The 24,276-nt window shown below is 43.4% G+C and overlaps 1 protein-coding gene across 1 annotated transcript in view; it reads left to right on the top strand.

The window, feature by feature from the left end:
- The first annotated feature begins 10,192 nt into the window (after positions 1-10,192).
- Positions 10,193-24,276, top strand: part of CPS1 (carbamoyl-phosphate synthase 1) — a 101,492-nt gene continuing 87,408 nt past the window's right edge. Inside the window, exons 1-2 of the mRNA XM_068196475.1 lie at positions 10,193-10,346; positions 19,211-19,355. Coding sequence (XP_068052576.1) covers positions 10,333-10,346; positions 19,211-19,355 — 159 coding nt within the window. The 5' untranslated portion in view covers positions 10,193-10,332. The remainder of the gene's footprint in view (positions 10,347-19,210; positions 19,356-24,276) is intronic.

The raw sequence follows: 24,276 nt of genomic DNA on the forward strand, positions 1-24,276 counted from the left end.
AGTATTAACTTCCAGCACTTCAGCTTCAGAGTCTTTCTTTGACTCCTCGCATAAGTTTTATTTTTTCCTTATCACTTAAAGACAAAGATGGTTTTCCCAAATTATCCTGCCTGTTCTCTTCACCACCCTGCCAAGGAGTTATGTTGCAGTGTATCATTTTCTAATTGGTCATGGTCACTTTGGCGTTGATGCACCTCTTTCTGCCCAGGATGAACCCAGAAATCCAGGCTGCAGCTGTCAGAGCCCAAGTAAGAGAATCATGATTCATCCGTAGTAGCCTGCCCATGCAGAATGGGGAATGAAAGAAGGAAGTGATCTTGAGAGGAAAGCTGCTCCTGTGTTCTTGCAATCCCAGTCACTTTGGGCTGCTTGGGAGTGGTGGGCCTGTTTGTTTGCTTTGTCTGAAAAGGGTCATGCTGCGTTCTCTGCAAAACCCCAAAAAATTAAAAGCTGTTAAAGCAGATCTGTTCAGAACACATCTAGAGAGGAATTGTGCAGGGATGCAGCTATGAGAGCACAGGGAAAATGGTGAGAAAGCAGCCTCTAGTAGCCTTCCTGGCAGTCCTGTCACAGCCCCAGAAAATCTGTCTCTGAAGTGACTTGCAATCAGTGGTTGAATAAATGTCCCTAAATCTTTCTACCTGTGACAAAACTAAAGGATGTAATACTTTCTCTCCACAACATTGTATAAAACACAAATCCCTACTAAATTTTAGCAACATAAGAATCCTGGCTGTGAGTGGTCCCAACTGCACTCGTAGCATATCTGTGGATTACGTGAATGAAATGGATGCTTCAAAGTCCTCCTTGAAGAAAACCTCAGCATGGCTGGGTGTCTGCTCCCTCCTCATTCCAGTGAGGATATGAAACCAAAATCTCTGGCAGATGTTACAGCTGCTTGCATGCTCCTGGCATCCTGCCTGAGGGCACGCTGAAACATCTTCCTGAGAGGAGCTGTCTCCTGCTGGAGACCGTCCTTCACTGGCTATAGGCATCCATCAGTTCTGTAAACTCACCTGCAGCAAATCTCCATGCAGCACGTGCCCGATGTGGGCAGTGTAGATGCACACTTGCAAGTAGCCTTTCCAAAATGGTACTTTGCCATCTGCCCGCCTCCACAGCCTCCTCTCAGGCTCAGAGTGACCTCACACAGCAGGCTCCATGCTGTGAACCAGATGGGCTTGGCATGGTAACCCCACAACAGCAAATGTGAGGGTTGCTTGTTCTCCTTTGCTGTTGCATGCTATATGTGAGGGAGTGCAGTGAGCAAGGACAGAGTGTCCTTTGTAGCCTTGTCAGCTGTAAAAAGGAATTTGAGAGGCTGTGTGGAAGTGCTCCACGGAGCATGGTTATCCTCAAGGTGTGTAAGAATGTCCTGGAAAAATGTACTGGCAAAGTACTTGGGCGGTGGGAGGGGTTTCATCTGCTGAAAAGTTGCCCAAGGGATGTCTCAGCAGAATACTACGTTACAGAACTACTGCAAGACAAGATTTTTGTGGATATGAAAGAAATGTGATCCAAGTTGTGGCATTTATCTCCCATCTCTGCTTTGGTTTGTTTCTTTTTGGTGTTGGCTTCTTTGTGTTCCTGTTTCAGACAGCACGGAGTAAAAGTGAGAAGCTTCCCAGCTGTATTCATTAGCCTCTCTTACTCATTATTTATTCAGCAGCAGCATAGCTGAAGATACTATATACTTAAGATTGATGTCCAAAGTGTCCTAGGACATATAACAGATCAAAATCAAAGATGCCCTTTTCTTCATTTCAAATAACAATTTTGAACATCAGATGTTGTTTCTGCCATGGTGCTATGTATAAACTAGAGATAACTCTAGAAATGTTGTCATTTAATATTAGAGCCACAGCTTCTCATATTTGATTTCAGCAAAAATACAAACCTATATCAAGAAATTGAAGATCTTAATGCCATTCTGAAGCTAAGTAGCTTGGCTTTGGAAGGTGAGGCAAGTGTTATATCTCAACATTATGAGTGGAATTTTTTTCCTTTTAGAGGAATATCTAGGAGAAGGGAAAAGCATTTTATTTTACTGTATTTTTTTCCATTTTACGGATGGCATTGATTGTTTTTCTTTTAGCAGCTTTTATGAAGAGATCAAAGGCTAAGTATTGGTCACAGATTTTGACCTGTGCTAGTTGATTCCATTGATAGTATTTCTGGGGAGCAGAGCTTACCTGTGTCCTGCCTGCACTTAGTGTGGCCAGGTTATTACACCAAGCATTCAGTACAGAGAATTCTGACTCCATGCACAAAGACAGTGGTGGGCTTTGAGCTAGCGGTTCCCACTTAGATCTCAGAGCTGTAGTAGGTACTTCTGTGAAAACAGTGCTCACTAGGCAAAAGAAAAAAAAATAAAAGCAGGAAGGAAAAAGAGCACAAAACTAGGAATGCTCTTACATGTGTCTGTGGCTCCCCTGCATCTCACATGCTGTGTTATGTCCTGATCTCCTCTCAAACAAGACAGCAAAACTAGAAGCAGGACGTACAAGTCATAGGACTAATAAGGCCAAAAAATAGATCATCAGCTGTGTGGAATGACTTAGTTGCAAGGACTAAGCTGCTAGGCCAGGACTATTCAGGCTGGGAAAGAGGCATCTGAAAGGGCTGTGGGGGATGTCTGTAAAGCCTTGAACCGTGTCACAAGTATGAGCAGGGGAGGGTGACCCGCTGGCTCTCAAAGCTAGCGGACATCAACTGCAGCAGCTTTCAGAGGTGAAGGTTATTCATGGAGCGACACTGTTGCAGGTTGTCAAGTACAAAGACACAGCTGGGCCTGGGCACGGGAAGGGCTGAGCCTCCCACTGCTGAGAGTTTGGCTGGCACACTGCCCGAGCATCCAACACAGCCCGGGCTCTGGGAGGGTTTGCTCTGGGCTGCTGCGCCTGGTGCCATGTGTTTCTATTTTGCTTCATGGCATGCGAACCTGGGCAGAGCAGTTAACAGCTGAACAGCTTTGTAGCAACCTGCCTGCGTGTCGGCAGCAGCAGCAGCAGCATCTCATTTAAACTACAAACGCATCTTTGATTGGGAGCATGGTGGCTTTAGCCGGTCTTTCAGCCCTCAGCCACTAGGTGCCTCTGTCCCACAAGGAAGGAGCCGGAGGAGCCGTCCGTGCCTGTGCCCTCAGCCTGGCACACCGGGAAGGCATCCATGCCCCGCTCACTGTGGGACGGGAGGGGGGTCGTTGCTGTGTAAGGAGTAGAGAGCAGTAGTTCTGCACGTAGCAATCCTCTGTGATATTTTATAATTTTCTCCTCCTTGTGAATCATAAGATATCAAAATCCCCCAAAGCAGTGGGAATCCATCCTATTTTAGCAAATGAAAGAGAGAAGTTGGAGAGCAGACCTGATTGAGGAGAGGTGATCAGTGAGGGCTACATATGGTCAGGAGCAAAGAAATCTAGTCAGGAAACTGCTAAAAACTGGACAAAGGACTTTGTTTTCGTGATGAGGTAATTTGGAAGACGGTAGGGATTGTTGAGACTTTGATAGAATTTGATCCCTGAATAGGACTGACATCAAGTCAGATTTCTTTTGCTGTGCTATAATGACTAAAGCAGTTCTGTGTAGGGCACTTTCATACTGGTACTCTCTTTAAAGTTCAGTGAGAGGGTTGGATGTGATTGCCAATGTGTGGATACGACTGATTGCTCACTCTGACTCTGTGTTTGACATCTGTCTGAACCTCCATTCACCTTTGCATCTGTACAGGATGAGCTGTGGTAAATATGACTGCTTGCTTGTTTGCCTACCTGTGTGAACAGTGTGGGGTGGCAGTGACCAGGGTCTCTGTGACACTGAGCAATGCAGTTAGGCTTTACAGGTACTCTGAGGGGCACTGAGAGGACCTTATTTTTCATTTGGTACCTTTTACTCCTTCTTTAAAATGGAACCTGCTGTTGCTCAGTGTACAATTCTTTTTTGTGGAAAACTATTGAGTGCCATGTTTTTAAAGGATCTTTAATGCCAAGTGTCTATACTATCAACAACAGGGACACCAGGCAGCATTGCAGTGTCTGTCCTGATCCAGCAATGATTTGGCACCTATGCAGTATCATATTTATTATCTACATCCACCTTTATGGTAATAGTTTTGTCTAGATTTGTCTTGGTCGGTAAATCTGTGCCATTAGGTCATAGGTTTACCATCCTGGTAGGCTTGAGGTGTCTGCTATTTCTCAGAGATCCTGTAATGGCAATTCTCAGAAGATCACTCCTCCTGGATTTTCCATTGAGTTTGCTCACCTTGGTTCCTGTCCCTTGCTCCTGCTAGGCATTGTCTGACTTTTGTTTCTGTGGCCCTTCCCATCACTGGAGAGGCAATTGGTGGATGGCTCTGAGGAGGAACTTATTCAGAGCTTCTCATCTCCTTCAGGGAAATTACAGAATCACAGAATAAGCTGAGTTGGAAGAGACCCACAAGGATCATCAAGTCCCACTCCCCAAGAGCCACACCACGTGCCCGAGGTATTGTCCAAACACTTCTTCAGCTCTGTCAGGCTTGGTGCCCTAACCAGAATTTTCAGCCTTTAGATCCCAAAGGGAAGGCAGCTGGTAAGGAAGCAGAGATTCTCATTCTGATGCAAAGCCAGTCACAGCAGATAATCCACAGTCTCAGTCTCAGAGATTGGCTGTGATAAAATCTGTGGCTCAATTTCAGCCCAAAGTGTTTTCTTGCAACCAGTGTCCTAGAAGTCTTCCTGTAGCTTACAGTTCCACTTCCAACCACTCTCCCCTCCTGCAGGTGGTCAGTCACACACCTACAAGACACAGGTATGCATTCGTTAGCATCATCTAGCACAGCCCCTGTGCTGCTAATAGCTGTAATTAACAGTGTCAGTGCTCATATGCCCTGTGACATCTAAATAAACGACTTTAAATCCTGCCCCCATAAATGTCTGATGCCATGTAATCAGTCCAGTTTCTTATAGACTCCTGTCTCTTGTGGAATAGAGGCTGTAAACTTATGCTGACCTCTCTCATGGTTCAGATGTCCAGAACAGCTCTTTGCAAAGACTTTGGATGTCTGCAATGCCCCAGAGGCAGCTGTTGCTTCTTGGAGTGAAGCTGGGTTTGGAATTACCTTGAATGCAGAGGATAGATCAGACTGTCCTTTCTGACACAGGTTTAATTGTGTTGACAGTTTTATGACTGAGCAGGGACTGGAGAGTTAATAGTTATTAACATAAGAAAGCTGAAGTAGTGGTAAAGAACCTTTGGAGCTCGTGGGTATCTCAACAAGCAGGTGCAGTGAAGGTCGTCTTCTTCAGCTGTGGTGCTGGGTTTGGTGCTGCTGTGTGCTCCCCTGAGGTTTAGGCACAGCACAAAAGGAAAATAGATCAGCAGGGCTTTTCCCAGATGACCCTCAGAGAGCTCTGCTGAGACCCGACTTCACTGACCCCTGCTGGAATCCTAGATGCTGAGAATTTTAAACTTTCTGTGCTGAAAGGCAGAGACTCGTAAGAGAGCACTGCATTTGACTTGAGGCTGTAACGAAGACTTCCAAAATTGGTTAATAGCCCTGGGATTACAGGTGTGTAGTCGGTTAGAAGTGTGTAATATCACAGGGTGGAAAACTTAAGAGTTTAGGGTTTTAGAATATAGAAATATATATGAAGCAAGATGATGGGGGTTTTACAGTGGAGACAGGTTGTTCTTCTTTACCTTCTTCTTCCTTTTTCTTCATGGGTTTGGGTGATGTTTTGTAATTGGACAGAAAAGTCTGCATTGTGGGCTTCGAGGGATCAGTTATTGGGTTAAAAGGGAAAATAATCTAGGTGTCATTTCTTAATTGGATAGTTTAGTTTCAAAAAACCTTATAACAAGAGATAGTTACCCATTTTATGCCTTGCTAATGAAAGGCTGCAGAACTCATGGCTGTGAGGCTGTGACACTGATAAGAAACAATGAACACCTGAGTCCAAACATGAAACACCATCTCAAGAGCCTTCGATCCTGACCTCAACAGAGGTAGAAAAAGCAAGCAGAAAACCCACAGAGCCTGTCAAAAGAACTTCCCTGGCTAAAACACTGCAGAAAGGCAGATATGGATATGTACCTCAGAATATTATTTCATACCTCAGATGTGTTCCTAACCCCACAGGATTAATCTTTCTCTTAAAAAAGCCAGCTGCTGTGCTGAGGCTTTTGAAAGGAGGGCTCATCCCACCTGGCACAGGGCCAGCACAGCTGCCAGTCACTCAGCCACAAGCCATGCTGGCCCTGCCAGGACACAGCACCACTCTGTCTTCTCTGGGAAGTGACATCTCTTGATGGGTCACTGCCTGGAACACAGGAACAGAGCTTGCTGTGTGTCTGAGAGCTTCCTGCTCTTCTTGCATCTGAGGTATTTTGCCCTGGTTTTGGTTTCAGAAGGGCTTTTTAAAGCTTAGCCATTAGGGATTGAAAATATTTTCCCAACTGAGAATGTTGCTCAAAGCAAAGGGGCAGTTTCTTCACTACTTTCTCAGCCTCGTGGCTTCCTACCTTCCCTGTGCATTATAATAGGTACATGGAGGGAGGGGTAAGGGAATGCAGAACACAAGAGCATTTCCAGTGTGAACTCGAAAGCTGACAACTGTCAAAACATATAGAGTTTATCATTCATTATTTTGCTTGGATGATTTTTAGTTATTGTTTATTTGCCCTTTGGAGAAACCTAAAAAGGGTTCATTGTGACTTTTCCTGGGGGATGCAAGCAATGAAAAGATGAAATTTTATCTCACATGATCCTTTGCAAATTTGGAAAGACTATACGTTAGCTGACTGGCAGAATGGATAGAAATGTTGTTAGGGACATTTACTAGAGAGGACTTGGCTGATGCTATCAAAATGGGTGCTGTCCCAACAAAAGGAGCATAATAGCTTGAAACAGATTTGTTTATGTTTTTAGTTGCATCTCTTGGAACCCATTTCCCTGAAAAAAAAAGGCAGAACTGGCAAGAGAAGGCAGTCTGAATTGCCCCAGCTGAAGCTATGCTCATGGCAGATACTGGGCTAATGCTTAAACATAGGTCTCCATATTTCTTCCACAACATTCTGCCTTTATTTTTCCCTCTGGTTCTCAGCAGCCTTTCCTGCCTCTCCCACCCAGTTACTGACTCTTCTTGTGCCTGTAAAATTACAGCCCATCTGTTGCAGGAAGCTGATAATGAGAGGATGGCGGTAAACAGAAAACTGGAAGCGTTCACAATGTGTCAACACTGCTGTTATCCCTGCTGGATTGCACAGGTAAATATATTAGGGTCAGACTCTGATGAAAAAAACCTATATTGGCCAGGGTAAAGTAATGTGGTGATGGTCAGGAGAGGAGGAGGGCTAGGGCAAAGCCAGAAATTTGTGTGGATGAAGGCTTTAAGCATCACAGGAATCAACAGAATAAAAAGTTTGAGTATTTTTTAAAGCCTTTTCCAAAGTCATGGCTCGAGACCAATTTCTTCTGCTGTTGATGCTGGAAATCAGACCCAAACTGCCCAAAATGAGCATCTAAACTCTTCAAAGCACACTCCTGAGTGTGCCACAGCTGCAGGGGATTGTTAGGAGCAGAAGGGAAGGAGAGAGAGAATTCAGCTCTGTGGAAATGTTAATGTTAAATGTGATTGCAGGAGTGTGTGACTGGCTGACACTCTGGCTGGAAGAGGAAAGAGGCAACGCTTGAGTAAAGCATTCTTGGGGTCTGTGTCTCTACAACAATTCCACTCACCCTTTTCACCAGCCAATATTTGCTTTCCACTATACCACTATTCTGTATTTTTTCAAGCCACGTTTCTTCCTTCATGTCAGAAGTGACAAACTGAAGCTCTTCTTGACCATGTATGGCCTATAGAAATCAACTCCTCATCTTTGCTGTGGTCTCTGAAGCAAACACTGTTGCTGAGATCTCTGTGATCAGGGTAAGGAAGGGAAAACTTCCCAGCAGCACTTAGCTCTTGTGGATTTTTGTCAGGTTTTTTGTCACACCTGTTGGACTGGAGGAGGTAGTTTATGGTTGCTTTGGTTACAATGGATTGTAGTGTGATGAAATCCATAGGAAGTAGAAATAAATGAATTTATTTTTATTTACAGCAGTGGATAAAGATGGAAAAGTAAGTATTTAAATTATTTTAATCAGTACAGGAAAGTGAACATGCTACCTTTGGACCACTCTGCTGTACAATTTGATTTCTCATTTTACTAAAATCTGATGAAATAAATCGTGAACACATCTGTTCACGAAGTAAACTATCTGAAAACTAAACCCTATGTTTAGTCAAAGTAGGATTAAAACCCTCCACATATATTTGATATATTCAGACCCCAGCTTTGACTATTGTGGGGCTAAGTCAATGTGTGTTTTGGATTTTTTTTTTTTTTTGATACTGCTGTACTGTGTTGACACTCCTGACTCTGGCAGTGCAAGGAACTTGATCCAGGAAGTTCAGAGCGCAGTTGTCAGAGCATTACACAGACAGGCCTTTTTGGTGTCTCCAGCTTTGTGATCAGTTCCTGTGCTCTTTGAGGTGGCAGTCTATGTGCTTGGAGGAAGAAGGAAAAGCATCTTGTGTTCCCTTGGCCTTTTCAGTGTGACCTGGAGCTCCCTAGTTTTCCTCAGTGATCACCTGCTTTGTCTTTCCTGAAGCTGAAAGAGACAAAACTGTTCAGTATTTGAGTTCCTGTCCTCTTCAAATGAATGAAGAATTAGTGTAGGCACACTGTTTGTGGTGACTGGCAGCGGGGCCGTGCCGTGGCACACAGTTCGTGGTGACTGGCAGTGGGGCCGTGCCGTGGCACACGGTTTGTGGTGATTGGCAGTGGGGCCGTGCCGTGGCACACGGTTTGTGGTGACTGGCAGTGGGGCCGTGCCGTGGCACACAGTATTTGGTGATTGGCAGTGGGGCTGCAGCCCAGCCTCATCCCCAGTGGGCACAGCTGTGAGAAGCAGGTGAGCAGCATTGACAGCAATGAGCCATGGAGTGCCCAGGTGCACTGAGCAACCACCAAAGGGAACAGAGGGCACACAGGTGTACTGCATGAACAGGAGGCTATAAAAGGCTGGGCTGAGGACCAAGAAGGGCAGACCCTTGCAGCCTTCTGAAGTGCCCTGATGTTACTCTGTATGGGTTGAAGCTTTCTGAAATGGTGTGGTGATACTCTGTGCATTGTGGTAATCTCAACTGTGACATGTGCTGAGACAGGGTGGAAAGCAGCTCTGTGGAGAAGGACCTGAGTGTCCTGGCAAACATCAGGCTGTCCATGAGACAGCAGTGTAGCCCTGTAGCCAAGAAGGCTTCAGGAATCCTGGGATGCATTAGGAAGAGCATTGCCAGCAGGGTGAGAGAGGTGATCCTGCCCTTCTACTCAGCTCTGGTGAGGCATGTCTGGAGTGTCCAGTTTGCAGCTTCTTGGTGCAAGAGAAATGGGAAACTCCTGGCGTGGGTCTAGTGGAGGCTGCAGAGATGAAGAAGGGCCTGGAGCATCTCCTGGACAAGGAAAGGCTGAGGGAACTGTGGATATTCAGAAGGGCCCTCAGGCCTGTGTGCAAGGAGGACTCAGAGCAGGGACCAGGCTCTGCCCTGTGTGGCACAGGAATGGGCAGGGACTGATGTTCAGGATCTTCCACCTGGACAGGAGGAAGAACTTTTCAAACAGAGCCCAGAGAGGCATGGAGTCTCCCTCACCGGGGATATTCCAGACCCATCTGGGCACAATCCTCTGCTGTGTGCTCTGGGTTGACCCTGCTTGAGCAGGAAGGCTGGACCAGATGAGCCTGTGTAGTCCCTTCCAGCCTGACCCATCCTGGGATTCTGTGTATTGCTGGGTGCAGAACTTTATCTAGTGTCTGTCATCCCCATGGAGTATGATACAGTCTTATGACTGACTAGCTCATAAAGCTCCCTTGCTATTATAGCAATGCTATCTGGATAGACTGGTGTTCTGGGGTTGAAGTCCTGAATGCTTACCTGACAGCATCAATTCCTTCTTCAAACCTCATTTCTCTCCAGCCCTAAAAATGTTTTTAATCAGCCAAAATCATATCCCTTCTCAAATGACATTAAAGATCCATATAGCAAGACTTTGCTGTGCTGTTTGAAGAGAGATCTGTATCCTCTTGTGTGTATCTGCCTAATGCTTGTATCTATGTGTAAGTTAAAGAAAATGCTTCAGTGCATAGCCCTGTGTGCAACAGTCAAAGCTTTTTATCTTTTCTCCCCAGGATATCCACAGGAAGAATAACAAAGTAGGAGTGAGGAAAAGATTGAGACAAGCAAATTTTGCAAATCCTTCCAACCTGGAGCACCAGGCATGAAGCAACAAGGAAAATGCTGATTGATCACAGATGCTGTATATAAGGTGAGAGGCCAAGGCCACCTTAAGTAACTCCTATGAAATGTTAACTCTCCCTCCCACCAAAACTGGGGACAGTTAGCGCCGCACAGGTACTAAAGGGTAAGAAACAGGACTGGAGAGATATGTTGTGTATATCCTTTCCAAAGGGTAAATATTTTTATACCAGAGGGATGATTAATTCACTTTTATTCTCAGGAAATTAGGGAAGAAGCTTTCTGTAGAAGACTTTGTTTCTTCTCATGTAGCATATTTCAGTTGGAAAGGACCTACAAGGATCATCCAGTCTGACTGCCTGACCACTACAGGGGTGGCCAGAAGTTATAGTGTGATATTAAGGGCATTGTCCAAGTGCCTTTTAAACACAGACAGGCTTGGGGCAGCAACCTCCTCTGGGAAGCCTGTTCCAGTGTTTGGCCACCCTCTCAGTAAAGAAAGGCTTCCTTAATGTCAAGTCTGAATCTCCCCAGAGGCATCTGTGAGCCTGTCCTGTCACTGGGTATGACATGTTTTGTGGTAAAAGAGATGCTAGGGCGTATTATTAAGAGGGTATTTCTTGCTCAGATAAGGCTGGAAGGGGACACTTTACCCAGATACTTGAGGTACGAGCCCATAAGCTAATCATTGAGGCTGATCATGTGTTACACCATTTCAGTGGAGCTGCTTTTTTTCCTTAAATTTAGGGCAGCTTTAAGCCTGACCCACTAATGTCTTGGGTTTTTTATCTGGGTTTTGTTGTAGTCCAGGCAACAGGTAGCTGTCCTACCAGTTCCTATGAATCACACTTCAGAATGCTGTGAGCACCTATTGTTCTAGGAAATATAAGTGTCTATAACACACATTTCTGTTGTGGTACTTATCTCTACTGATGGATGCTTTCTCTTTCTCTACTCATTTCCTTATTTCCCTTCTGGGTTGCCCTGGTCATAGACCCAAGAGCACAGATCACAGGGCTGGGTGTGATGGGTCTGGTCCTGATCCTCTGTACATGCCCACCAAGAAGGCTGGACCAAGTGATCTGTTCCAGGTCAAATATCCATGAAAATAATTCAGTCATGGAATTTCTGATTTTAGTGATGATATATAACTGGGGAAAGGATGATGATCAAGTCAAAGAAAAAAGAGAAAGCTACCCAATGAGCACTGTATGTGCCTGTGCAAAGGCACATAAACAGTTACATGCATAAATTAGCAGCTTGGGGATAATGTATGTTGTAGCTGTCATCCTAGATAAAAGCTTATCTATTTGTAATATAATCAATGGCAAGTGAATTTTGTTTTCCTTTGATACACCAAACACACTGGGGTATGATAACCTATCACGTAGTCATCCATGACAGGGCTGCTACAGAAGGAAGCAAGTGTAACAGGAATCTTGAGCAAATGTAGCTAATCTTGCATTGTAAGATCATGTTATTTTTAGATTCTGTAAACAATGTGTAGTGGGGGAGACTGGATTTGTGTAAACCTTTTCCTAAAGCCAGTTTGATCTTTTTAATGATCCACAGTAACAAGCCAGTGAAATGTATGAGCCTCTAGAATCCCAGGGGGAAAGGATGACTGCCAGTCCTGGCTCTCATTTGGAAAAATGTCTTTTTAGAAAGTGTCAGGGAATGGGAAATATTGCTCCCTCCAAACATCTTCCAGTAAATGGAGTTCAGCTCCAGCCTGAAGTCAAACACTGCAGACACCTTCTGGGTATCTCTGGGATTCCTGGCATCAGTGTCCCTTGGTGGCATCACCATGGAGATGAGAGTTGTGTCCGAGGTGTGGTGCTCCTTGTGGCTTTGGAAGCAAACTGCACTTTGGGTTATCCTTATCAGCCTCTCGCAGAGCTCTTCTGCTAGCTCTGGGCTTTTGCTGGCTAAGGACTTTCTCAAATTGACCTGTTGGAGTAATGTCAGTCATTTCCAGACACTGCCAGGGTTTTCTCTGTTTCTTCCAAGTCAGCTGATCTAAGAGGAGCTGCTAATCTCAGCAGCAATGAAATTTGACCCGTTCTCAAGATGCTGATTCTTTTTCTTTTGCTGAAGATAAGAGCCTTATCTTTGTCAAGTTTGGGTGGAGCATGGGCTCTGTATCCCAGACAGAGTGTACCCTGGGCTGTCCAAGCTTTAATAAAATGTATAATCTCTTTGAAAATAGATTTTTCTCTAATGTGGGAGTAGTTATTGTCATGTATTTTATAAACTTCCTTTACTCATCAAAAGGCTGTATTAATTTTTGCACAAAGACAAAATTTGGAAAAGAGGGGAGGTGCCAAGTTAGTAAATTTCTTACTAATTCTGAATTTCATATTTTTTAAGAAAGTTCTTTCACATGGCATCCGTTTGAGATTTCCAATGATGTTGTTACATTATTTTTCCTTACAAAAGTAAAAGTCTTTATTAGCTTTTAAAACTATCATATAGGATGTTAATTGAAACTGTCACAGGGCCTGTTGACTGATTCCAAACACTTTTGTATCCTGAATTCCTGTGGGATTTGCTACCACTCCATGATACTTCAGTTGTTTTGAGGCATGTTTCTTTCAGTTTATGAAACTGTGAATAGGGCATGAGGGTCTGTTTCCAGAGAAAACTCTTTACCTCACAGAACTGAATTGTTCTTAGCTGTCAGCTAGACTGAACTAATGTTTTTGAAGGAAAATGACACGGCATCTCAGTTTGACTCTGATGCTTTTTGACATTTCAATTAAAATATCAAAATGAAACTCTTCACTTATTTTGCTAACTGAAATTTGCTTTTAGGTTTGTTTTGGAAAGATTGTTGGTTTGTTTAAGAAAAAACCAAACAGAAGGAATTTTTTTAACATAAAAGAAGAAAAATAGTCTCTCTCTAAAAAAATGTTCTGTAGTAGTGAAAATAACTACTTGCAGTACTTAATAAAATCAGATTTTGAGCAACTCAATTTAAAACATTTCTTTATACTCTTTTGTTTGTTTGTACTCCCAAACAAAAAGTGCCATTCAATTGGAATTAGGAAGATGTTTCAAGTTATAGGTACTGTCTTTTCCATCCCTAACTATGAATGTATCCATCTTTTCTTCAGAGTGGGCCTTTGTTAGCCAAAGATCGAGGAGGACAGTCTGAATTTTGTTTCTCAGGCCCTTACCAACATGAAGTTTGCATATCCTATTCAAAGCACCTTGTGTTTTTGATAAATTTACATTGGCTCAGGTTCGTGTGTTCTCCTTTTCCCAGAAACACTTGTTTTCTACAAATGAGGGCTGCAAGGTTGGGACTTTTGAATAAGGTTTAAATTGTGCTGTTAAAAACACATTTCATACTGGTTTTCATATGGATTGTTGCCTTCTGCAGGAAATAGTTAAGGTTTTGTAGGATTCTTGCTATTTCTAAATGAGGAGCAGTCACGAACTGAACTTGTGTAGACTGGAGGGTGGCTTCTGTGCTGTGAAATGTGCTCAAGGGACAGCAGCTGTCAGGGACCCATGGAGTGGGGTGGGTTGGAGAGTCACATCAAGGAGCTGGGAGACTGTTACTCATGCAGAGAAACTGTGGAAGGAAACAAAGAGCAAAAAGCCAGATTGCAGGGGTAGAAAGGACTTGGGACTGAAGAGAGCTGAGCACTTTGTATCTCAGGGAGCACTAAGTTGGATGGAAAACAAGCTGCAAGCAAGAGTACAGTGGGCAGATAGGAGCAGTCCATTTTTAGTTACTGTTTTTGCCTTGTCACTTGGAATTGTTTCCATCTGAAAAAAAAATCATCGGAGTTTATATTGACTCATTCCTGGCACAATCATGTGAGTTAGTAAGACTGAATCAAAAAGCAGCACCTGAATCTGAAGATCTGCTAAGAACCTCTCCTGTTAAAATTTAAAATACCGTTTTCTCCAGACCTCCTCTTGATGCCTTGTGAAGGCTGACCTAGAACGAGAGGCTGGACAGAGTTAAAGAATAAAGTAGGGATTTATTAAAAGGCCTCAATGGATCCACCTTGGGCAGCACAAGAGCCCAGCCAGGGCTACACCCAAGATGAACCAAAATGGTCACAAAATGCATGACCACTCATGGAGTCTCTCACTTCTATTAGTTCTGGTCCATTTGCATATTGGAGTTAATTGTCCAGTTATAGCTTTAGCCTATGAAGTCCCATCCTTCTTGTTTTTCTCTCTGCAGTCCATGTTGTTTATGCTCTTGGGCCTGAGATTTTTGAGGATCATTTGTCCTTGGTCCCCAGCTAGAGAAGGAATTGTTTTGTCTCCCTACTCTGTGGAGAGAGCTCACCATCCCCTAATATGAAGCTCTGAAGTGCACACTAAAGCAGCACAGAGTCTGAAAAATAGAAAAAGCTAAAACCTGAGGCATCACTCTAAAATAGAATAAACTCCATGGAAAAAAACCCCATGTTCTGGCTATAGCTTTAAACAACAGGATTCAGGAGAGCTGAAGGGTAAGACTTGTACTTGGTTCTTATTCCTTTCAGCTTCTCTCTATATATACAGGTGAAGATCAGCCTTAGTTTTGAAATTCTCAGCTTGTGTTGCTTTGCCATTTTCTTAACATTGTAGGGTTTTCTTGAAATGCTTCATTTAATCTGAGATTGGATCAAAGCAGCTTTCTCTCCTGCAGTAATCCAGGAGGACTGGGAGATGGGGGATGTCTGGATTCTGTTCCTTCATTTGCATGTGACCAAGAGAACTTTATTTATTCCCCCACTACATACTGCAGAAAAAGTAACTTATTGTCTCTGAGGTAATGGGGTTTGATCAAAAATTGCTGCGTAGTTCTGCAGTGGTCTCTCATGATAAACTAACACCTGATTAGGAAATATATGGGAAATCTCAATATTTTTCAGGTGCTTTCAAAACTCTTCATTATCTGTTCCTTGGGAAGCAAGTGGAGCTTGCCTTGAAATGGAAAGAGGGTTTCAAAATCACCTTGAGGGATTTTGTGTGAGCTGTAGAGGTAGAGGAGAATATTTGTCTTCTTCCCAGTGGTGGCAAAGAAATGCAATTTTCAACTATACTGTAACTTTCAACTATTCTGCTTTTTCAGTCAATATTTTTTCAAATGTAATTTAGTGGAGACAAGACAGGGTGGTCAGAAATTAGACACAATCTGACATATGGCAGGAGAGATTTCCAAAAGTATCTGAAGGACATGTGGAGGGGAAAAGCTTCTCTGATCTCGCCCATAAGCAATAGAGTCCAATCAATTCATGTGGGCTACTTGTTACATTTTTCCCAATCCAGGGGAGACTTATGCCACTTGAAGCTCCACTGAGCTGAAGGCAATTACTTGGGACTTGCACTGATGTGAATCTGGCCCAACATACTCACAAATTGGCCCTGATCTCTTGTCTCTCCAGCAAGATTGGAGCTATCTTGTGCTTTTTGCAGAAAACTTGAAAATGAAAAATCCTGCTTAGCTTGGTTGCTTAAAGCAGAGCTTCCCAGCTGTGTCAAAGGGCTTTAGGTGCTCCCATTTTGGGGCACCACTTCTGGGGCATCTAAGCAGGTCCCCATCTGCTCTGAGCACTTCTCTTCTGAATATCGAGCACTTTGTTTTAAACCTCTGAAAATGTAGGTACTTAGCATTCTTTGAATCTCTTGTCCCTGGGGATTTGCAAAACCACAGACCACTGATTTTGTTTCATTTTTGTGGTCCAGTGGGGCTGTCTGATGAATTTTGTTTCTGGGGTTTTCCACTTGTAAATAGTAAGAAAAAGTTCCTCATTTTGCTGAGCATTTTGCTCTCCTTCTCCCAATCCCTCTCTGTACAATAGTGTAACTGAATATGAAGCAAAAGGCACTCTGCCTTTCTGTAAGCCAGAATTGCAATTTCCCACTTTTCTCCCCCAGTACTTGAACTGTTCTTGTCTGAGTGAATCTTCTGCCACTCCTGATTTCTCTGATTGACATCCTTTCTCCAGAGCCCCTGCCCAAAATTTCTTTCTGTGAGGGTGCTACAATTGGAAGTCATGTACTGGCTGGCAAGTTCTAAGCTTAAACAGTGTGGTTGCATTTTTAGAAATCCATGGGTCTCTGCTCTTTTTCCACTATTCTATGGTTGGTTTCTTTTTCTTTCTTGATTCCATCTCTTAGTGATTCTGCTTTTTCTGGTCTTTATGTTAAGCAAAGAGCATACTTGAAATCTATCCAAATCACAGAAGGTTTGTGTGTTTACAGGTTTTCCAGAGCTGAGACTTCTTTAGGGAATACATTATAATATTTTCTGGCCTTAAGGTGTCAATAGTTTGTGACCTTTTTTTAGCATGTTGGCAGTGAGGCAAATAGCTTGGATGTTTTCTCCTGGTTTTGGCAGAGGGAATTTCCTTCTTAATGAGGGAAGTTCTAAGACTCTTATACTGGAGGTATAACCTTCCTAACCTCAGAAGGTCTGAGGTGGGCTTAATCAATTTTGATAATAAAACTTGCAAGAAAATAGGGAAGACAGCAGGGTCAAATATACAGCAGTGGTCAGTGGAACATCCTTGCTCTGTAGGTGATAGAGGAAAGTATTTTTTGCCTGTGGGTCCCTTATATAGCATTTAATCCTTACCATACAGCTGCCACATTAGGTCTGTATGTGTACAGCAGATGCCTGGCACAGTGAACACAGGGTGTATGTGGTTATGCAGCTGCTTGTACCTGCAAGGTGCCACTCTGATAAAAGGCATGGTCCATTTCCTGCTCATTCCTTATGCCCTGTGTTCATGAATGGCCTCGTGGTGGAAGGAAGGGGGTGAGTTTTTATGTGGCTCCATCAGCTTCATGGTGCAGCCTCACTGTAAGTCCCATGGTGGAAGAGGGAAGTTAGGAATTAGCAGTTAGGGTGCTGAAACTGTCAGCATGGTTTGATTCTGGTTCAAACATGGATCCCAGGGCTCAAAGTCACTCCCTGATGTTGGCAGAGAGTAAAACAGAGCATGGTATTTCCTGTTCAGTACAGCCATAACAGATAACCTTCCAAATGCTGTGTATTGCACTCATGGCAGTTTAAAGCTAGCATAGTGTGAAATCTGACTTTGGAAGAAAGCTGTCTCCTGAACTGCATGTGTGAGCTTACATGTGTTTGGATATTAAGATGACCTTTCTTGTTCAAAGCATCGGTTTTTTGCACTCCAGTCACTTATAAGCATGGCTTTGGCTTCTGATCACTACAAACTAGAGCAAAGCAAATGGAGGAAGAGCTAACAAAAATATTTTCTAGTCCCCTGTATTTATTTGGTATCATTTGCTTGCAAAAAGCAAAATCTGTGTGTCTTGAGCTCCTTCAACAAATCAGAATGACTGCCAGATATCTTCTTGTAGGAAAAATTATAATGTCCTAAACCAAAGTGAAGTTATCAGGAAATATTGTTGGCTTGGTTCTCCTGGCTCTGCACACCTGTAAAGCCCATGTTGAAACAGTGAGCTTCTCTACACCCAGTCTGTTTTCTACCCTATCTGTGTCTATCTCTTTGAATCATCTGGATTTGGGCCTTTTCTATGTGTTTCTCTTTCAAATATCCAAAAAGCATTTCATGTCATGAAGGGTACCCAAACCCATTGCCCTCTCTTCTCTCTCTTTTAGGATGATATTCAACCTGGTGGATATATAATGAACTGCACAGGAAATATTTTTATTTTCATGTGGTACTGGTGTCAATTTAGATTAATCTCAAACTGCTGCATAAAAAGAAGTCATGACTATTACTGCCACTGATTAAGTCACCTAAATCCTTTACAGCAGAATGTGTCCAGCTGCACAAAAAAAAAAAGGATGTATATTGCTTTGATCACCTGGGTTTCAAAAGATGTCTCTTCTTTTTAGTTCTTGAAGAATAATAAATGGGCATACTTCTCTCCCAGCTTTTGTCTTAATGAGGCATTTTCATCTCTGGCTAATGAGGAGTATTATTCCTTATGAAGAGTGCAGTGTTATAGGCAAAATATTATAGTCACAAAGATCTGTAGTTGGGGGATAATATACGGGAATTTTCACTATATTTTCAAATTTTCACTTTTACGCGTTGGCCATTGAAATATTACAAGAAGATGTTCTTTTGCAACCATATGTTTTTTGTTGTGAAAAAGTTATTTTTCATTAATTTGTGGACAGACAGTACTTTGGAATCTGTGCTAGAGTATGCTCTCCAAACAGAGAATAAAGATTTGGTCTTCCTGCTTCACATCCTTTAGTACAAGTATGCTTGTAGCAGCCACAGGCTGTCCCACAGCCAGCATGCAGACCTCATGTTGAGAGCTCTCAAAACCACACTGTGCACAGCCTGGCCCCTGTGCTGCTCAGAATCATGGAATGGTTTGAGTTGGAAGGGGATGTTGAAGATCATCCAGTGCCACCCCCTGCCACAGGCAGGGACACCTTCCACTGTCCCAGGTTCCTCCAAGCCCTGTCCAATGTGGCCTTGAACTCACAGGGATGGAGCAGCCACAGCTTCTCTGGGCAACCTGTGCCAGGGCCTCACCAGCCACATAGGGAAGAATTCCTTCCTGATATTTAATTCTAAACCTGCTCTCTTTCAGTTTGAACCCACTTCCCCTTGTCCTGCCACTACGTGCTCTTGTATTCTTGGGGTGATTTCTTGTTCAGGCTTTGCTGTCTTCCAGATGGTGTTAAAACCCCTGTGACAGTGCTCAGAGACCAGCCTGAGGAGAAGTGTTGCAAGGGTGCCTAAGCAAGCACCCCTCTGAGGAGGGGTGGGAGGAGGTGGGGCTGCACCTGGGACTTTTAATGGCAGAATAAATGGGAGGTGGAGGGCAGTGCTGTACAGTCAGTTCAGTGCTCCTGCTGTGCCTCTGTGCTCTTCCCCTGTGATCTACAGGAGTATATTGTCAGCACCAAATCTTGAAGAAATACATACAAGCAGATTTTTGTTTTCTCTTCTGTTCTTTAAACTTTAGTTACCCATCGGCAGCTTTCAAGATGACAAGAATTTTGACAGCTTGCAAAGTGGTGAAGACTTTGAAAGGCAGATTGGAGTTTTGCAATGTGTCTGCTGATCACTGGAGTTTCTCAAGGACAGGTACCAGACTGTTGAGCATCAAGGTAACAGTGAACTACTGTTTAATAGATGTGTTTGGTGTGCAGAGATAACTTGCTGGAGATAACAGGGCTTACCTAGAGACATGAACCAGAGGAAATTTGTCTGAACCCTAAGCAAGGGGGTTGCTTGGCTAAATGGTCTTATTAGCTAAGCAAATACACTTTTTGTCTAGTCTGGAATGGAAGTTATAGGGTAAATTACACCAAAAGGTGTAAGTTCAGGGTTTCAGTTAATTATTATATTCTATTTTCTCCAGAAGCATCTCATCCTTCTACAGGACTGATAGCTAACAGAACAGATGTTTCAGTCCATATGAGAATGAATTGACTGAATATTTAAATTGTGCATCACTTGAGGCATATAATTAATCCTACTGAATCCATACAGAATCCATTTTCAATGTATTAGAAACTACAATGGCTCTGAGGTTAATTGGAGAGGTAGACAACTCTTGTGAATGCATCAGTGTATCAGCTCTTGATTTACAGGAGCTGGACTACTCAGTTGATTTCCCCAGCTCCCCTGTGCTCTTTGCTACCGGAGCTGGAGTAATTGGGTGAAATGGGACTTTCTTTGGGAGCTCTGTAGCACTGCAGTGCTGTGTGAGTTCTGTCAGCATGCACTTGGCATTGAAAAGGCACTTGTGCACAGGTGCTGTGTTGAATGAACAGTGCAATAGAATTGGTAACTGGGGGAGTGGTGCTTCAGAGAGTGGTAGGGAAGAGCATAGAGAGACTTGGACTGCCGCTGCTGCCTTACCTGGCAGGGTGGTCTAGAGGGCTGATCAGTATCACTTCTGTCCACTGAGGACCAGGGTTTCTCTTACCTGTCCCACAGCCACTCACTTTTTGGGAGTTCTCTGAGCTCCTTGCAACAGACCAGTTACTTGGCAGGACAAAGGGGGAATGGATTCAAACTGACAGAGAATGTTTAGATTAGATATTAGCAATAAATTCTTTATTGCAGGGGTGGTGAGGCACTGGAAATAGGCTGCACAGAGAAGCTGTGGCTGCCACATCCTGATCAAGGCCAGGTTAGACAGGGCTCTGAGCAACCTTCCAGTGGAAAGTGTCTCTGCTCATGGCAAGGGACTGGAACACAGTGATTTTAAGGTCCCTTCCAGCCCAAACCATTCTATGATTCTATGATACTTTTAAAACAAAAATTCCTCTGCAGAAGAATTCGGGATAAGGCAAGAAGTATTCCTGTTTATACACCTTCTTTCAGCACGTGAGTTCCCAGTTTCTTTGCATCAGAGTGTGGAAGTTGTCTAGTTGTGAGGCAAGTGACCAATGGCTGGGTTTGGCGTTCCAACCAGCCTTAGAGGGAATGGGTATTTTTTTGAGAAATTTGAGGAAAGAGTGAAATGCAATGTAAGCATGCTAGAGTTAAAGAGACGTTTAGACAATACTCTCAGGCACATGGATTCTTGGGGCTGTCCTGTGCAGGGACAGGAGTTGGATGAACTTGATGAGCCTTGTGGCTCCTGTCCAACTCAGGATACTCTATGATCCATGATGCTGTGTGTGGACTAATGGCAGTATGAGGTAATGGTCTCATTCTTCCATTATTGCAGGCTTAAATGAGCATTTAGTTGTCTTTAATTGCTTTTTCTCACTGGGCTATTTTAGGAAACATAACAAAATACAATGAAAACATCTAACCTGTGTATAAGTATTAGCATGAGGGAGAGGTGGTAGTTTTAGAAAAATGCCTAATAATGCTTCTCCCAAGTCTGTATTCTGTCCAGTTTAAACTCACCCTCTGTGGGCAAACACCATTATAGGTGAGTAGTGTTAGATGTGGGGACTCACAGGTCCATATTTCCCTATTACATCACATCCTTGCATTCTAAAGAGGAGATGGGCATCCATGAGTGAAAGAGGGGCAGAGAGCAGACCAGAGACCCCTCAGGACTCTCAGTAGGGGTGTTTAGCATCACTGGTTTCAGGTTAATCAAGCTTGTTTAAAATTCAGGAATAGGCAGAGAGACTGCTGGTTGAAGCTCTTACTGTTTAGTGCTCTTCTGAGGCCAATGTAGTTAAATGGGCATGTAAAGGTAGTACGAGCAATAAAGAGGTGGCTTGTAACAGTACAGCTGGCTCACTGAGGAGAGGTTTGGGAGAGGTATAAAAAACACCAGGAATGAGCTAAAAATATAGTCAGAAATGAGAGGGAAAGGAGGAAAATTTTGTAGAGTGCTGGCTTTAGAAATTACTTCAGATTACTGCAAAAGCACTCTTCAAATGTGTTGTATTGCACTAAATCAGTCTTACACAAACGTATTTGAGGCAGGTGGAAAGAAAGGGGACAGTGACTGCAAGGAGAGTAGAGAGGTGGGTGAGGAAGATGAGTCACAAGGACTCCACTCCTTGTTTTGGAGATGAAGGGGAGGTAAAATGGGGCCCATTCCCATACAGATGGGGGGAACTTAGTGAACTGCTGCTGTGGGAGGGAAAAGGGGTACTCATTTCTGTGGGTCCTCAGTGACTTGTGCTGGTTATCTCATCTGGCTTGGTTCACTCTTCTCCTTTGAGTTTTGTGATGGATGAAATATTTGTGGCATTGTTGTGAGCAGCCCTTGAACAAGAGTCCAAGTTGTAGGAACTGTGACTTTGCTAACATGGTACCTGTGTTGCTTTTCTTTGGCTTTGTCTTGGATGATAAAAGAATTAATCCAGTGCTTCTCCCCAGAAAAGTATCTTAAGTGTGAAGCTTCTTTGATGTATCCCAAGACACTCACCTTGACTCATTCTTTTTTCTTTCCCTGTCTTCTTCTCTCAATGTTAGCCAGAAACAAATGTGCTAAAGCAAAATCAGATCGATATGGGTATATATACACAGGGCTGGCAAAGCAAGTCTTGACTGTTAGCCATGCCCAGATAGATTTCTAGCCTGTGATGGCATAGTACTCACAAGAAGAGTAAGAATCTGTTTGATTTTTCTATCAAAGATAAAAATACTCCTTTGTTGCTGGCTATTTGGTCTTGGGAGAGACAAATGTTGCTCAGTCTTGGCACCAGCTTTTTATTGCAGAAGGAATCTTGGAGCTTTTGGACTCTTTTGTGCTTCTGATATGTCAGCTGTTCTGTAGCCAGCCACAGGTGAGCCAAGAAATGTGGCAGAGAAGTTGTGCTGTGTGGAATTGTGCTGTAGGTCTTTTGAGATTTTGCAGATCTTTATCATTCACTTTTTAGATGGGAAGGGCTGCTACAGCAGGGAACTAACCGGAACTAATTTAATCTGCTTTCTTACTGGGTTTAGGTTTGTTTTTCTTTTAACTTCTCAAGTGCTTTCTTTTACTTGATGTGTGAAGTGGGACCTGAACCAGTTGACTCTTCAAGCTGCTTTGACAAAATACACAAAATTTATCAATGTGACATCAGCATGACCCTTTCTGTTAGCCATCTTCATCCCCTAAGCTCTTGAAGAGTACTGCAGCCTCTCTAGAGCACAAGGCCCTCTGCTAAAGGTGAAGCTACTAATGTGTAGGAAGAAGAAATCAGATTGCAAATGGCATATCTTACACTGGGGGTGTGTGGCAGAAACAATTTAGTTGAGATTACAACAGAAATTTATCTGAGGCTATGTGGGGATGCTTTTGAGAAGGGTGAAGACAAAAGGACCTCATGGAAGCTCTGGGTGATTGTTTATTTTTTGCTTCTTTTTTTGAAAATAAGTATTTCTCCCAACTGATCCCTGATCGAGCCAACAGGCTTTCTCTGTAGCCTGTAAATCACTTTTCACCTTAAAAACAAAACTTAAAAAAAAGGGTAGGCTGGCAGCTTAGGGATATGGTAACACCTCCACTGGAAATGTATGCGAGAATAATTGCTTTGAGAATGCTCAATGAACCAACCACTTAATTAAGAATAATAAATCAAGGAAGGGAGAGAAACATTGAAACATCTACCCCCCTGCTACAGCTGAACTTGCAGGCAGGTTATGGTTGCTCAGGGACATTTTTCTGCATTACTTGAACACTGTGTAGGGGCTCTACTATTACAATAAGGGCTTCTGTTCAACAGAAATGATTTCTGTGCTGTTTGGTTTAGAAGGGAGGTGGGCAGTGGTGGGAGGAAGGCCATGCAGATCCCTGCCAAGTACTATAGTGAGGGTGAGGCTCTGAAGCTCACAGTGATTGCTCTGGGATTTGGCCTTCAGCACTTGGATGAATCTTAAATTTTCTGGTCATTCCACCATTGTGGACTTTGTTTCCTGTAGGATTCTGCCAGAGTTGGTGGCAGGACCACAATTCAGGCAACTCCCCCAAGGTGTGCCCAGTGGTGGGACGTACTTGAAGTGGAGTTGCTGTTTGTGTGGACTCCAAACTGTGGCCTGCTGGGGAAGGGATCCAGCCTTTAACACCAAGGTTGGGAGAAACTATATCCAGCAGTCAGTGTTCCATGTGGGCAGAGTAGGTTGGGCTTTCACCAGGCTTCCCAAAGAGCAGAGGTCCTGTCCAAAGCCTAGCTGAAGGCACCCACACCCCCTCTGTTCTGTGCTTTGAGTGTCTGGCAGTTCTCTGCAGTGAGAGGCACAGGGAGATTAGGGAGCCCACCAACCTGTCATTTTAATTTGATCTAAACCTAGGGGATTTAGCCACAAAAATTCTGTTTATAACTGGGGAGGGGGAAGATTTTGGTGTTGCTGACTAAACTGTCCAATGGTGTGGGAAGGTTCCAAAAGTTATGGCTAAATCTTTGGAGAATGACTGGGTGTTTGACATTAATGAGGAAAAAATGGCTAGGCTAAAAGCATCCCAGATGCACAGAATTCAATTACTTGGCAGTGCAGTTTGATTTTTAGTGTATTTTGCAGTACATTAGTAATTGATCTGTGTGGTATTTGTAACTGCAGAGGGGCTCTAAATGAATGTTTGTCATGATGGTTACAAAATGTTCAATACTGAGAATGAAATTT

This window comes from Anomalospiza imberbis, chromosome 7 (assembly GCF_031753505.1).
Source record: "Anomalospiza imberbis isolate Cuckoo-Finch-1a 21T00152 chromosome 7, ASM3175350v1, whole genome shotgun sequence".
In the NCBI taxonomy this organism is placed as follows: domain Eukaryota; kingdom Metazoa; phylum Chordata; class Aves; order Passeriformes; family Viduidae; genus Anomalospiza; species Anomalospiza imberbis.